This window comes from Galleria mellonella, unplaced genomic scaffold (assembly GCF_026898425.1).
Source record: "Galleria mellonella isolate WM207_F2 unplaced genomic scaffold, CSIRO_AGI_GalMel_v1 utg643, whole genome shotgun sequence".
NCBI lineage: Eukaryota > Metazoa > Arthropoda > Insecta > Lepidoptera > Pyralidae > Galleria > Galleria mellonella.
In genome coordinates this window covers 1,835,824-1,851,775 of record NW_026442135.1, presented here as the reverse complement: position 1 = coordinate 1,851,775, position 15,952 = coordinate 1,835,824, and the positions used below count along the sequence as shown (strand labels likewise).

At 35.4% G+C, this 15,952-nt stretch overlaps 1 protein-coding gene across 1 annotated transcript in view; it reads left to right on the top strand.

Annotated features, from left to right (window-relative positions):
• The first annotated feature begins 3,364 nt into the window (after positions 1–3,364).
• LOC113511008 (guanine nucleotide-binding protein G(s) subunit alpha) overlaps positions 3,365–15,952 on the top strand; it is a 29,857-nt gene continuing 17,269 nt past the window's right edge. The window contains exons 1-6 of the mRNA XM_052900272.1: positions 3,365–3,528; positions 5,336–5,465; positions 7,051–7,212; positions 8,021–8,104; positions 13,200–13,333; positions 14,833–14,961. Of these exons, the coding sequence (XP_052756232.1) occupies positions 3,371–3,528; positions 5,336–5,465; positions 7,051–7,212; positions 8,021–8,104; positions 13,200–13,333; positions 14,833–14,961 (797 nt within the window). The 5' untranslated portion in view covers positions 3,365–3,370. The remainder of the gene's footprint in view (positions 3,529–5,335; positions 5,466–7,050; positions 7,213–8,020; positions 8,105–13,199; positions 13,334–14,832; positions 14,962–15,952) is intronic.

The following is a 15,952-nucleotide window of genomic DNA, read 5'->3' as shown; positions in this document are numbered from 1 at the left end:
TATATGTTTATCTGTAACCGTGACGTAATGTATACAAAGCAGATTATATTGAAACATTATGTGCAGGCTGTTAGCAATGATGTTTGTTAGGATAATATCTCAATAATGTACTTTTCCCCTTTTTACTTTTAATGTACTTTACTTTTATGGTGGTCGTGTGTTTTGGAACCAAATCAATAGAACGCTTTCTTTTCTTCACTATTTCGAATTCTAACATTATAATGTAAAATCATCATTATCATCATGTCAACTTTTGACTGTCCATTTCTAAACATAAGCCCCCCCCCCCCCCCCCCCCCCCCGGAGTGTTTTGCCAGCAGTTGTCACGCGTAGCAGGCGGTTTGGCAAACCCAGTTAAGCTTTGGAGAAGTTTTAAGAGGGATGCTGCTTCCTATCCCTCTCCCTCCCTTAGTTGCCTCTTAGATACCCATGAGAAAGGGGCGGTGGGACCACACAGTAAAATATAAATATATATAATGTATAATAGTCCAGTCCTATAACCGCGTTAGGCCGAAAAATAGGGAAATCCCTAGGGTATTTTTAATTTTAAGCAGCGAAATTACAAAAAGGACAGACATGACCCTGTCGGTTGTGAAGTGTTCGCTTAATTTATGTCTTGTCAACTTTATAATAAAGACCGAAATGGCGCGTGTCAGTGTCTTGAAAGATTGTTTTGTTCTTACTTATTTCAGCGGCTACGCCGTCTGGTTTAGTAGATTAGCTTATGAATAGTGATCGATCAGAAAAATACCAGTCTCCGCGTATAACTGATTAGTTCGTGTGGGAATTTTGTTACAAGACTTTTGTTGTCTTTTCCGGTGGACCAAAAAGCAACAAACCGATCCTGTTAGTATCAATAACAAATCAAACATTTTTTTAAAAGATTATTGATAATTTGGTTATAAATTACAATCTATTATATACATATAATAAAAATGTAGAGGTCGAATGTCTGTGTATAGAAAAAAAAAACTGCTAAAAACCGAGTCAGAGGGAAGTAATATAGACCAGATCCAGATTGTTTTTCAATTTTTTTATTTCTTTGTCTGTTTCTATGGGCTAATCTACGAAACTGTTGGACCGATTTAAGTAAAATTTTGCTTACATCCCCGGACGACATTTTAGATACTTTTAATCACGGAAAATTAAACTTATTAAGTTTAGGAAAACTTTTTTTATAGTATTCCTTTGCTCATCTCACCTTCGACAGCTACATACGACATAGTAAAATTTGTAAAGTCAACGAAGATGAAATAATTTATTTTAAGCGCGACCAGTTGACATAAGCGACATCTACAGTCAGCATCTGAGAAACGTAGCTGAAGTCAGCTACCAAAATCACTTTGCATACGTTCGAGACGACAAAAGTCGACGGTATAATGACTCCATTAGCATATTTGTTGCATTACCAAGCGAGAACAATTGCTAACAAAATGGCCCTACAGCTCGCTTCGGACGAGCGTCGAGTAGCTCTAGTGTTGTCTCTCCGATTGTCGATGATTGTTCAGATTTTTTAACCCATTAGACTGATTTTTGATGTAATCAACTTGTTATCAAATCAATATACTATCGAATAGATTTCAAATGGACGTTACCATTATACTATTTGACGAAGGGAGTGGAGGGACTTGCTTTTGTGTGTAGTCGTTGCTAGCAATATATCATTGAACTCCACGCAGTCTGTTTTGGAAGCCATCGTAGTTAATTTTTGGTGAATTCGTTATGCTAGGCTGACTGACCTCACTTCATACTTGGTTGTCATATCTCTCTCTCTCTCTCTCTCTTTCTCTCTTTCACTGTTACTGTATACTGACAGTGCAGATGGAATTACCATTTCATTATCATTCCTTAAATATTATTTCAAGTCTATTTTATGTGATTTCGATTCGATTCTATTTTGATTTGAAGTCTGCTGATGATTGCATCAAATTGTGGTAAGAATACAAAGTTTCACCACAATCCTCGCCTTTCATTCGTAGGATGTCGTAAGAGGTAACTAAATAAACAAGATATATGCTGCTTTGATGCATTGACATCTGTGCAAAGAAAATGTCGAAACAGTACTCCGTGCATGGTAATTAGATGTGAGGCCGGTGAGCAATGTCCGTCCCAGAATTGAGTGGTGGCCAATTCAAGATATGAGCAGATCATATAACAATGCGAAAGCACATCTCTGAAAATTTTAAAGGACCAGGCCGTGCCAAAAATATATCTTAAACCTAACTTAGTGACTGAAAATTTAATATTTGAAATCGTTCTTAATTTATTTTCTTACTTAACATTTCGATTTTGTTGCCTTTTTGATCTCGCTTGGAATATGGTGATTATCGCTTAGTCATTATAATTCAATTCAGTTATTTATTGCATATTCATGTTGTAACAATATAGATCTTAAATATTAGAAGTACAGTATCAACATGTATCCTGTAAGAGCATAGCAATATATTTCTTGTAATCTGTATTTGATACTATTAACCAGTTCCGGCTTCGCACAGATTTTTAAAAATAATATGTTATAGGCTGATAATGTAGCTTTCTATAGATAAAAGAATTTTTAAAATTGGTTAAGCATTTTTTATGTATGTCCGTTACTAACAAAAAATCTCTATACTATCAATTCAGATAACAGAATTAGTGTTCAATTGAAGCTAACTCAATATCGTTAACTTATTTCAGAATATGCGTCTCTTATTAATTAGGTGCAGATTAATTTGTTTAACTTTTGTATGGCAATGGTAAAGTCAATCGGTTCGCGTAAATTATCTTGTGTTCGATTCTCTATCGGGTCAACTAACTAAATAAACTCCAGTCTGAGTTACCCACTGGTGTTGCTAGGTGGTTAAAAACCTACCGAGAAGAGATAATCAGAACACCTTTACTCATCTTTATTATGGGATGTTTCCATTCAAATTTAAAGTATTTCAACAAAGTAACCATCTAAGGCACTTTTAATAGTATTACATTAATTTATTTATCACCTTGTAATAATATATTATGGAGAATTTAGACACTGTTTGCTACAGTTCATAACAATTTGTTATTTTATATAAAAAAAACGTGATAATACAGTCGTAAAATTATGTATCAGCCCAGCTACCAAATTATAGTAGGTAAGTAGATTACGTCATAATAATATGAAGAAGGCTAATTATTTTGTTTCAATTATTATTTAATATCACTCCTACTGAATACGGACGCTGTGCTTGTTGTTAATATTTTATATCGACTCGATTAGTTTATTGTTGATGAATAAAAGTTTTTCACTCGATAACGTATATCGATTTGCCATCACTAAATGGTGACGGTACAGGCGTCGGTGCCAGTGCTCTTGTTCTCTATATTGTGTCACACTATAGCTGAATGTTGTTGAATGGAAAATATGAATGAATACAGTCATGTCGATAATCGATTGGACATCACTCGCAGTGGACACAGACGTCGGACTAGTGCGGTCGTGTTTGGTATTTCGTATTGTGCCGCCGCGTTCCGTGGTCGAATGTTAATGAATGGAAAATATGATTATAATAGGTGAGTGGTGAACTGTTTTTTCTCAATAAGAACTAGTGTTTTACTATAGCGGGCTGCGCACAATGTATTATTGTCAATGATTTGTTGTTAATTTTTATTGTGTTATTTATAGCGGCGTTAAAATAAAATATGCAAATAGAGTTTTGGTCGGCCGATGTTATAATAAGCGAGCGTTCTCTAAACAAGTAGTCATGAGATACGTGTATTTAAAAATTTTATAAATAGCATACGAATCTTTTCCCGAAGAGGTAGGCGTGTTACTGTTTTGTATTGTTATCAAATGCTTTGACATTCGCGTCGCACACTCACGCACGGCACACCTGGGACTCGGGCGTGATTGTATGAAAACGCGCTACATATATATATATATATATATTACAATTATTTGGTATTTGAACACACAAGTGTGACCAATAGGGAATCTATGTGTGAGTGAAACGAGACATGAAAGGATTTTGTCATTTCGTTCTATATGTCTTCGCACTGCTTTGTCTCGCATTATCACCTATATAACAGTCGTAACGTGTTTTGGAGACTGCACTGAACATATTAGTGTATTTCGAATTTCTACCTTAATTATAAGTCGATATAAGGTTTATTTTAACTGTAATTATTAATTATCATTTTCTATTCTGTTAGGATTTTAAAATCAACTCGATTTCTTAGCAACGGGCAAGGAATTGGGAACGTAAACAATGTAACCCCCTCTCTTACTGTAGCAACAGGGATTATATTATGGAGCAAGGAGGTGAACAGAAAAAGGTTTACGCTTTTTTTATTGATCTTTGTTGAGCGTTTATTGGTAGGCAGATGGTAATAGAATAAGAATGGAAGAAGAATGACAACACCTGTCATCACCTTTCTTTTAAAGTAAAAGCATTCATATTTAGATTTAGATCATTTTTTAAAAAGTCTTAATAAGCCTATATACATATCCTCTTCTATCTTATATAGATTTGAAATGTAAGCTTAATGATGGTTAAAATAAATTTTTAAATCCCCTACGTACCTAGTAACCTATTTCTTTAACTGTAATTGAAAACTCACTCGGCTCGTAAGAGATACGAGTTCTATTCCACAGTTTCGAGGGTTAGAATTCACAATCAAACATTTACGATTCCTGAACGTAGAATATTCATTATAAACTGTTTTCAAACGCGCTTGAAAATACATATTTCAAGGCTACAGAAGAGAATGCTAATAACATTTATTAGTTAGACTCTACCGGCAGAGCGAGGCTCCTTATTGTTTGTCTATCGTTCACAATTTCAATCCTCCGAAACGTCTGCTGCACTCTATTCTTACCAATATTATAAAAAGTGAGTTAGTTTGTTTGTTACTTTTTCGTCCCCTTAACTGCTTATTTAATGCGCACATACAATATTCGGGATGGGGGGGGAGGCGTTTGGGGATTGTTAATAATGCGGTCTAACTGACCAATTGCCAGCAATACACCTTATCAGGCCGACCTCCACGCGGTTCCGCCTGGAAACCATCGTGGTTAATTCTCGCGGAATTCGTCACGATGGGCTAACTGATCTGCTTTTATCGTCACCTATATCATCCCTCACTGTTGCTCCGCCAGCGTATACCAATAGCGCAAGCAGGGTCACCATTCCATTATCACCTATTAAAAAAAATCAGGATGGACCTTTCCATTATAAATATTACTTGTTACTCACATAGGTTACTTTTTATCCTGGTCCATGTATAAATGTCGGCGAAATGTCTGTAAATGACGAAGTGGCGTGTAGACTAGATATAAATTGGCGAATTTGTCTTTAAATATGATCCATATTGTTTGCAGGTGGGCGGCGTGGTCGGCCATGGGGTGCTTTGGCTCACCAGGTGGTAAGAGCGGCGGCGAGGGTGACGACCTCAAGTCGCAGAAGCGCCGTAGTGATGCTATCACCAGGCAGCTGCAGAAGGATAAGCAGGTGAGCTAGATTTCGACTGTACACAAGTTTTTTAAAGGTAACAATCGCAAACAAATGTGAGACGTGTTGAAAAAAACTGCCGTCTTTTTATGTGAATAACTAATGAATGTGGGATGACACCGTAGACATTCTACTATCCACCTAACCTTTACGGGAGTCTTCTAATAGAACAACTGAACAATTTCCCCAAAGAAATATGGGTCGAAAATTAAAAAAAAGAACATTTAAATTTATTTAATTATCATCATATTAACTGGTAAGTATCCACTGCTGAGCATAGGCTATTGTCAGGACTGACAGACGGGTTGACAATTGCAATTTGGCTTTGATTTGGACGCTACTGCTCATCCCTCGACCATTCAGTTTCCTTAATTCAGCCTTTTACGGCACCTACTGACAACGCTCATCTCCATCTATCATAGCTGCCAAGTTAGTATAAGGTGCGAACAATTTTCAATTTCATACATAGCACTTAACAGACTTAACTACACTTAACAGATTATGATGTTGGGCTCTTATTAAAAAGAAAAAAAAATACACTATTTTAGGTAGTTTGTTTATTAATCAAACAATCTACAAAAAGTAGTATAAAAAGTAAAATAAATACATATAGTTCAAAGTCCGTAGCTGAAGCAGCAGTGATCACATCTATCAAATAAGTGATGCTAAATTCGGCTGATAATTTGATGCTTTGTCAGTTTACGTTGGCGGGGTACCAACGAGAGGTCATAGGTGAGAATGAAGTCAGGTCAGTTGGCCCATCATGATGAATTCATCAGGAACTAACTACGATAAGATAGTGTGTCTAGGGAAAACCGCGTAGTCATGATACTGCTAGCAATGAAAGCCCTCGACCTGCGCCTGTCTTGGTATCTAGTAGTTATCACTATTTTATAGTTTACTTCAATAGAATCTAATAAAAAGGTGAGAAAGTTATTGGAATTATCACAGAAACATTTTTAAATGAAATTAGTAACAAATCGACACATTCAATCTATTAATCGTTATTTTATGTATTTTGCTGTTGGACATCAATAGACTGTCTTATAGTCGAGTCAGTTATTCGTTCGGTTTCGTTTTTACTAAGTTTTATTGAAACAGGATACTCATTTTGTGTATCTACACTATTTATATACATACATACATATCTGTCACGCCTGTCTCCCATTAGGGTAGGCAGAAACAATGGAACGCCAAATGCTACACTATTTATGTTTTTGTAAATGGCAATATACTCGTATTACGAGTGAAGTTCTAATTACTGGCTGATCTTGACTGGATTCCCGGACGTTCGTGGCCGATTTATCATCGAAATAGAAATATCATTTTTGGCCAGTTGATTAACGCAATTAGGCTTTGGTGCTGTTTCAAGAAACGCTGCTGCGTATCCCTCGATTATTAAGTTCTCTTAGTCGCCTCTTACGACACCCACGGGAAAGGACGGGGGGAAAGGATAGCATATTCTATGTCACCCGCGGGAAAGGTTGGGGTGGCACATTCTATGCCAGGACTATGTGGTAAGGAGCTATTTATTAATACTTTATTGATGCATGTTTAATTGACGGTATGGTACGATTGTTTACAGCTGTATCGCGCAACGCACCGACTGTTATTACTGGGCGCCGGCGAGTCCGGCAAGTCGACGATCGTCAAGCAGATGCGGATTCTGCACGTGAACGGCTTCTCGGACAAGGAGCGCCGGGAGAAGATCGAGGACATCAAGAAGAATATTCGAGATGCGATACTAGTAAGTATATCTGTCTATTTTCACGCCAAATCCCTTGCGAGCTAGGCAGAGATCCAAGTACCAATGGCCTAAATTTGTATGTTTTGCTTCATGCAATTTCCTATGACGTTTCATACATACTCCTAAGTTCCGGAGTTTCTTGACTCCTTTCTCATATCGGACATTGTCATTCAAGTTAGGTGATCAAACACGGGTTTTTTAATGACCTTGTAATTTTAACATAGTACATAAATATATGCGTACTTATATATACGTTTACAGAGATTTAAAAGAGTTAAGTGTTGAGTTCTTTGTGGACTCTTCTCAAGAGATAACTTTTCGAACTTTACTGTAGATTCATAAAAAAATGACAATTTAAAAATGCTTGTAAACAAGTGTATATGAATGAAGGTGATCTGAATTTGAATTAAAATGTTCATGGTACTGCTCATGTCTATAGGCGACGGTTACCACTTTCCATCAGGTGGGCCGTCAGCTTGTTTGCCATTCTAAGTTGCATAAAAAAAATGCCTAGACAATGGCGGACCGGCATAAACGTGGCGGGTACACCGTCCATATTAATACAGCGCAACGATCACCATACTATCCTGCAAATTTTTATCATCATCGCGCAGTTGAGACGCCCTCTGTGTGACACTATATTACTACAAGATTGTCCTATTTTTGCTCTGTAAATTTAATTATATCTATTTAAGAAAAACTAAAGCCGATAAATATATTAAAATATTTTAACTGCACCAACTGGAGTATTTATTAATGTTGTATCAAACAAGTAAAACTATATGTATTGTCTTGTCTTGTGTTTCAGACAATCACGGGTGCAATGAGCACCCTGACCCCTCCTATTCCACTTGAAAAGCCGGAGAACAAGGCGCGCGTGGATTATATACAGGTAACAACATTCATAACATGTTCCATTTTAACTAGATATTATCGAGTTTATCTTTAGCTGTACGGTTTTTACCCTTAAACATTCTAGAATTTTCTTTCAGTTTCCTAAAGGTTTCTAAAACACCCCTTTATATAGGGATAAGTTCGCTATTATATTTTAAATCTTTTATTGTATCCAATTTATATTATGTACATTAAAGATTTTACAATACAATACAGTATAATAAATGCAGTTCAATAACCGATCTATCAGAGGGAGACATTTGTACAAATGTCGTCAGTACATGTACTTTATTCCACTTCGTGTTTCTATCGTAAAGCAGCTCTGCTTGCGTGACTGTGTTTCGGTTTGAGCAGTGGGATAAAGCAATGAACAGTGAGGAGGCATCCTAGTTCTGAAGAATGGCAACGCATGTGTGGTACCGTGGGCATCATAGTTCATTCTGTGATGCCCACGCGTGCACATTGTTATGTTATTTGACAGTATTTTGTCACTTTCCGTCACGTGGGCCGTCAATGTGTTTTCCATTCAATCTCTTACAGATTGTTCAACTTCTCTTACACCACACACTAAATTCCATACATTATTTCCAATTTCTTAACTGTGATTTTTTAAACTGTAATTCGATATTGGGGCCGATTCTGAGGTATTGTTTCTCTAATTCTATCTTTGTGTATATATAAAATTATATAAAACATATATATATATATATATTTGTTAATTTATATATATTATATATAATATATATTATATGTTAATATGACAATTAGCTAACTCGTTTTATTTATTGACTATTCAATAAATAAAATGAATATTTATGCATTAAAAAGAATTAAAAATTTATAAGACAAAATAAATATAGAAGTTATAAAGGAGTAAATAATTATGAGTGCATAATTATTTATCATGCAAAATTGTATGAAAAAGTTGACCCGTTTTTCTCGAAGCATTTCTATGGAGACGCTCTATCTATATAATGTACGTATATAGTATAAATACATGTATATATAGCATATTTATAAATATTACTTCGTTTGTTATGTATTTTGTGATGATAAATCTTCCATACTTAGGTATGTACTTATAAATAATCAGACAGTCAACTTCAGAGTCCTATATCTAATTCGTTATCAACACCTAATGTATTTAGAATATCAATAATTAATCATAATGATTGTTAATTTAAAAAAAAATATTCCCGCTAATTTTACGATTTGTTTTGTCAATCTATCACGACTTTTTGTACTGAATAAAGTACAATGACAATAAAAATTTTATGTCAACATAAACAATGCTCGTAGACAGTTTTGTAGATAATAACTTTATCTAATTAGACACATTCACTCCGCTAAAATTAAGCTATTCCAATCGTGAACGACGAGGTATTTCGTAAACATTTAAAATGTATTTGAATTTAGAACGCGTAAATTTTGCTTAGCAATAAACAATTTTTTTTGTCGAGCAAAGAAATACGACAGCTTTGATCCTTACAAAACTACTATCTACCTTTCAATCAGAAATAAAATTATGGAAATGGTTCAGAATTGGCAAGGAGATCATATTACAAATCACAAAAAAAAAAAATTAGGCATAGTGACTAAGGGTGGGTAATATTTGCAATATTTGTATATTGTAGTTACAATATCTATATGTAAATTGGCTCGATAACAGATATATTAGATATCGGTTAACGAATATATAATATCGAAAAGATGAACCCGTTCCTAATGAATATAGATATCCGACTGGTATGGACGATATTCTAATGGCTGGTCAACAATGTTCAGAACAATTATACAGATATCGGATATTAACCAACTCTACGAGTTCGAGAATATATAAATACCGTATATTACACATTTCTAATACTGACAACCTCTTATGGAATTAGGCATGCGTAATACCGCTACCGCTTCGATATCGATATATTGGGTTCCACTGGATTTTGATAGCGGTAACTTCATCATATCAATATATATGTATATACCGGTAGGATATCTATATATTCATTGCGATCGTGCTGTTCATTTAGATATTACATATTGAATAACCGATATTTAGTATATCCGTTATTGGGCCAATATATAGATATTGTAACTACAATATGTAATATTGCTATATATTGTTCGCCCCTGTTTAGATGTAGCTTAAAAAATAAGTATAACAATACAATACACGTGCTCTCAATGTATTTAAAGCCGTTTTAAAAGTACAGGTCTTGAATTCCCAGACTGCTCAAATAATGTTAATATCTCTCTGGTCATAAAAATGTATATAGACATACCACAAAAAATTGAACCTTATACCCGAGCCCAATAAACAAGAGTTCATACACCGCAAGTGAAGATAGTGTAGTGTCATGATAAATGTCTACTAACAACCATATCGTTGCAATTTAGTTTATTAAGAGTGCATCCATGTTTTAACCGACTTAAAAAAAAAAGGTTCTCAATTCGACTGTACTGTATTTTTTATATTTGATTATCTAGTAAATCCATCAATTATAAACCGATTTGGTATTTTTTTTTTCATCTGAAAGAATATACTTACAGATTGGCACTACAAAAATTTGTCCCATTTGTGTTTCAACCGTAAAGCAGTTGTGTTTGCATGGCTGTGTTTCGGTTTGAAGGGTGGGATATGAATTGAATTTACTGGGTACAGAGGAATAACATCTGAGTCCTCAGGAATGGCAACGCATGGGGGGTATCATGGGCGAAACATTATACTCTGTTATGTCCATGGTACTGCTCATGTCTGTAGGCGACGTTTTCCACTTTCCATCAGGTGGGCCGTCAGCTTGTTTGCCATTCTAAGATGTATAAAAAAAACTAGAAAAATTGAGAATTTATCAATTCTTTATGAAAATTGACAACTCTGATATTGCCACATTTCGGTCGTTTTAGGTTTCGGTATTAGTTAGTTTGGTAGGTTTCAGTAGATGTTCGGTAGTTCGATTTGAACATAACTCATTTATATCAATAAAAAAATTGTACATAACTTATTTACTTTGCTTCTCCTCATGTTTATACCGCTAAATAGCTGTGCTTTAATGGCTTAATTTCAGTTTAAAGGATGCCATATGGCAATGAAATTGCATGCTACAGAGATATTACGTCTTGGCTTATACGAGTACGAATGGCAACACATGAAATACCATGTGTTGCCATTATAAATACACTCTATAGTGTATTTATTTTTTGACATCCATGGAACTGTCATGTCTATAAAGGATTATTTATAATAATTTTAAATTGTGTTTTACAAGAAGACTTCAATTATGGCAAATTATTTATTTTGATTTATAAACTAAATTGCTAAACCGATTTTGATGACATTTCTATAGGCCTAATCTGCAAGTATATCCTTTCAGATAAAAAAGATTTTTCCAAATTGATTAAATTAAATTAGTTTACAACTGACGAAGTTATATGGTAACAACCAAAACAACCGAATTAGGAACGTTCTTTTTGAAGTTAGTTGAAAATAGGCAATATGTTTTTTACACAATACTTTAATTTTAAAACCTTATTCCCCCATTTATAACATATATGATGTATGGTTCGAATTCTAATTATTGCCTACGATTATTTTGACTAAACTATATTGTATTTACCAAACAACATTCTTCATTCTGAGTAATCCTCTAGGTCAGTGTTCCGAGATGGTTTACAGATAAAACGGTCACTCAGTGTGTCGGTGTGTCACGGTCGAATGAATCATTCGGTGTACGTAAATATTTCTATTTAAAAAATAGCATGTAACCATTAAAGAATGAGCGGGCTTTTGGATTGTGTTTAAGTCCAGGTCGGTTGAAGTTATTTTGTTTACTTTCGTGTACCGTAGACGTGCAGTCTGGACGCGGAACGTTTAATGTTAGTCCGTAGCCTACGTTCGATTAATTGCCTGACGATTGCTCATTTATTTTTGTGAACGTTTTTTTATACAACTTAGAATGGCAAACAAGCTAACGGACAACCTGATGGAAAGTGGTAACCGTTGCTTATAGACATGAGCACCATGAGTACCATGCACATAATATAGTATACCTACAGTTATTATTGAAAAAGTTTTTTTTTTAGGAAAAAAGAGTAACACTACGACCTTCCCATAATCTTTTGAGCTTTTCCTTTTTTTTTAAAGTTTTCTGCTAAAAACATCTTAAAACTCCTATCAGTGATATGAATTTTAAGATGTTTTTTGTAGCGTTGTTTTTTTTTTATCTCCTCAGGATAATAAAGTGTATTTTCCAAATGAGATATCGTTCATGTATGAGTGAGCTACAGCCACAAATTAAGTGCTACGGCGTTTGTTCCTCATTGTGACACAAACTGCAAACACTTTTTGAGCGTAAACCTAATAAGGTTATATGCTTGTTTGAACGTACAGTTTTTTTTTTTTTATACAACTTAGAACGGCAAACAAGCTGACGGCCCACCTGATGGAAAGTGGTAACCGTCGCCTATCGACATGAGCAGTACCGTGGACATAACAGAGTATACTGTTTCGCTCATGATACCTACCATGCGTTGCCATTCCTGAGGACTCAGGTGTTATTCCTCTGTACCCAGTAAATTCACGCCATATCCCACCTTTCAAACCGAAACACAGCCATGCAAACACAACTGCTTCACGTTTGAAACACGAATGGGACAGAGGTACCCAAGCAATCGATTTTTGTACAAAGTCGATGTCGAACTCAAAGACCATTAAGATTTTTTAAACCTATATCTGTGGTCCACATCACGACCATAAAGTCACCTTATCTTACCTTATTGCTAGCAATGAGACTGGTAGTCCGCATTGCTAATAACCCCCCTTCAGTTTTTATGTTTTACATTTTTGTTGTTTACTTTTTTATATATATTTTTATTAAAGAAACTTGAAGAACAATAGTAAATGTTGAGCTTCCTAATTTACTTCGACAACTGGATGTGTCAGTAAGGAAGGCTCAAAATTTGTATTATCTCACTAATAAATTTCTATTCTTTTTGGTATATCATGTCTATGGTAATAGTTAATATTTACAATATCTATGGCAAAGTCTTTTAAGGTTGTACTGACTAAATGTAATATTGCAACTGTGTGATGGTAGGATGTAGCGTCGCAGCCCGACTTCGACTACCCGGCAGAGTTCTACGAGCACACGGAGGCGCTGTGGAAGGACCAGGGCGTCCAGCGCACGTACGAGCGGAGCAACGAGTACCAGCTCATCGACTGTGCCAAGTAGTATGTACACACTTTGATGATCCTTCAAAAAGATGCCACGGTTAAACTAATTAAACTTAAAACGATAGAAGGAGACTTTGTATAAAAGTCGTCTCCTTAGATACATCTGTACTACTGGCGGCATAGGCCAGACATTTATATTTATAATAATCTATATCTATTCTATACTTTTAATAAATCTGTAGAGAGGTCAATTCTGTACATGAAATATATTTCCAAAATAACTATCAGGGGATGATTGGTGATCGATACTGATGCCAAAAATGCAATCAGTAAAATTTTTGTATGTTTGTTATAGAAATAAAAACTACTCGATGGATTTTAACGAAACTTGGTACAATTATTCTTTATACTCCTGGGCAGGTTAAAGTATACTTTTCATCACGCTACAATCAATAGGAGCAGAGCAGTGAAGGGAAATGTCGGGAATACGGGAGAAGTTACTCCAGTTTTAAGCTTCCGTCGCGTGTGTAGCCTTAATGGCCACTTTTTTAAATATAAAAATGTCCACCCGTGAGACGCTGGGACGGGCCGCTAGTATATAATAATATTTTTTTATTTCAGACTACTACTTTCATTTTGTTAGTAACAATTCCCTTACAAACTAAAAAAAAAATTACATACAACTAAAGCAATTCACTCAGATGTGACCCAGTCGTCTAGATCAGCATCTGAATGAAATGCCTAATTATACGTGAGTTATATTTCTCGCCTATTACTTTCAGAATGCTGTTAGTGCTTGTCCTAACCCTGTGTAGTGTAGGGATTCTGAGTAATACGGACTACTATTTTTTTTATACAACTTAGAATGGCAAACAAGCTGACGGCCCACCTGATGGAAAGTGGTAACCGTCGCCTATAGACATGAGCAGTACCATGGACATAACAGAGTATACTGTTTCGCCCATAATCCCCCCCCCGCCCCCCTTGCGTTGTCATTCCTGAGGACTGAGGTGTTATTCCTCTGTACCCAGTAAATTCACGCCATATCCCACCCTTCAAACCGAAACACAGCCATGCAAATATAACTGCTTCACGGTAGAAACACGAATGGGACAGAGGTACCCAAGCAATCGACTTTTGTACAAAGTCTTCCTCTGGTAAAATTACTAGTCTCATTACTGTCAGGTCGACCTCCATGCGGTCCCCTCTGGATACCATCATGCTGAAACCGGGTGTATTTATCACGATAGGTTAACTCACCTGCCTTTTCATTCTCACCTGTCATCCCTCAATGGTGCCCCACCGGTGTATTCCGTTAGCGTGGGCGAGGTTGCTATTTCTTTATCAACCATTAAAAAACTCTGTTTAGCAATGATGTAATTCTTTTTCTCCTTATAGCGTAGTAATCAATCTACGCGAGATTAAACAAATATGCTAGAGGCGCTACAAAAACCCAACAGCACTCTGAAAGCCTCCTATTTTCAGATAGCCTCCATATTTTATTAATGTTTTGCCAATAATTTATATTATGATTAATATGCAATGTCCATTTGCAGTTTCCTGGACCAGGTGCACATAATAAAGCAGCCGAACTACACTCCGACGGAGCAGGACATACTCCGCTGCCGAGTGCTCACCTCCGGCATATTTGAGACGCAGTTCGTCGTCGACAAAGTCAATTTCCAGTGAGTACATAAATACAATACCTTTGTTATGATAAATTAATAGAATTACAATGTATCATATGTAGCTATAATCTGTCTCAATAGAAATATAATGAAAGAGCGATTAAGTTTTAATTAAATTTTACAGATAATCGAAGTGAAATAGTAACCAATCGAAACATTCAATCTGTTAATGATTTGTTTCTAATATTACTAATGATTTATTCAATCTATTAATGATTTATTGTACTATAGGACATCATCAGGTTATCTTCTGGTCGAGACAATTATTCGTCTTTATTTAAAATTTCATTATGTTCTATTCAAACAAATTATAACTTCTCGCGGTCAAACGTCGCTATTACGAAGGACAGAAATATGAAGTAATCGAAGTGTGAAAGAGAGAGAGATAATTTTTGAGACCACTCTCGAACGTGCAGACTACGAACGATTCGTTTATCACTTGTCTAAAGAAGCAATTAAAAAAAAAAACAGAAATTTCGTAAATGGTAAAATATGAAGGAATTATTAATTGTAGTTTCTTTTTGTTCTTTTATTATTTTAAATCGCTACTTCTTAAAAGTTTATTTAAAAAATACAGAAAACTGTCGCTGTTTATCGAATGGCAAACGAGCTTTTCGATACATAAGTTTTCGTTGCCGCACGCATGAGATAGAGTAAGACAGCAAACTCCGGCATCTTGTTATTTCTCAAGAAAGCGTATCTACCGGTGTATTCGTTTGCCACCAATCAGGGATACGGGGGGGGGGGGGGGGCGTAAAATTATCACGCACACGTAGTTTGATTGCGGTGTGATCGCCTTACTTATCTATTAGAGCGTGCGGAGTCCATCTTTTTTTTTGTCATGCATTATTTATGTAATTAAAACATACAGCAATTAACAACAAAATCAGGTTTCTTAAAAGCTTTTAACCTTACGCGTTTATTACACTTTCAACTTTATAAGGTCGTAAATAAATCAATTTATACTAACTTTCAATCTACTTAAATA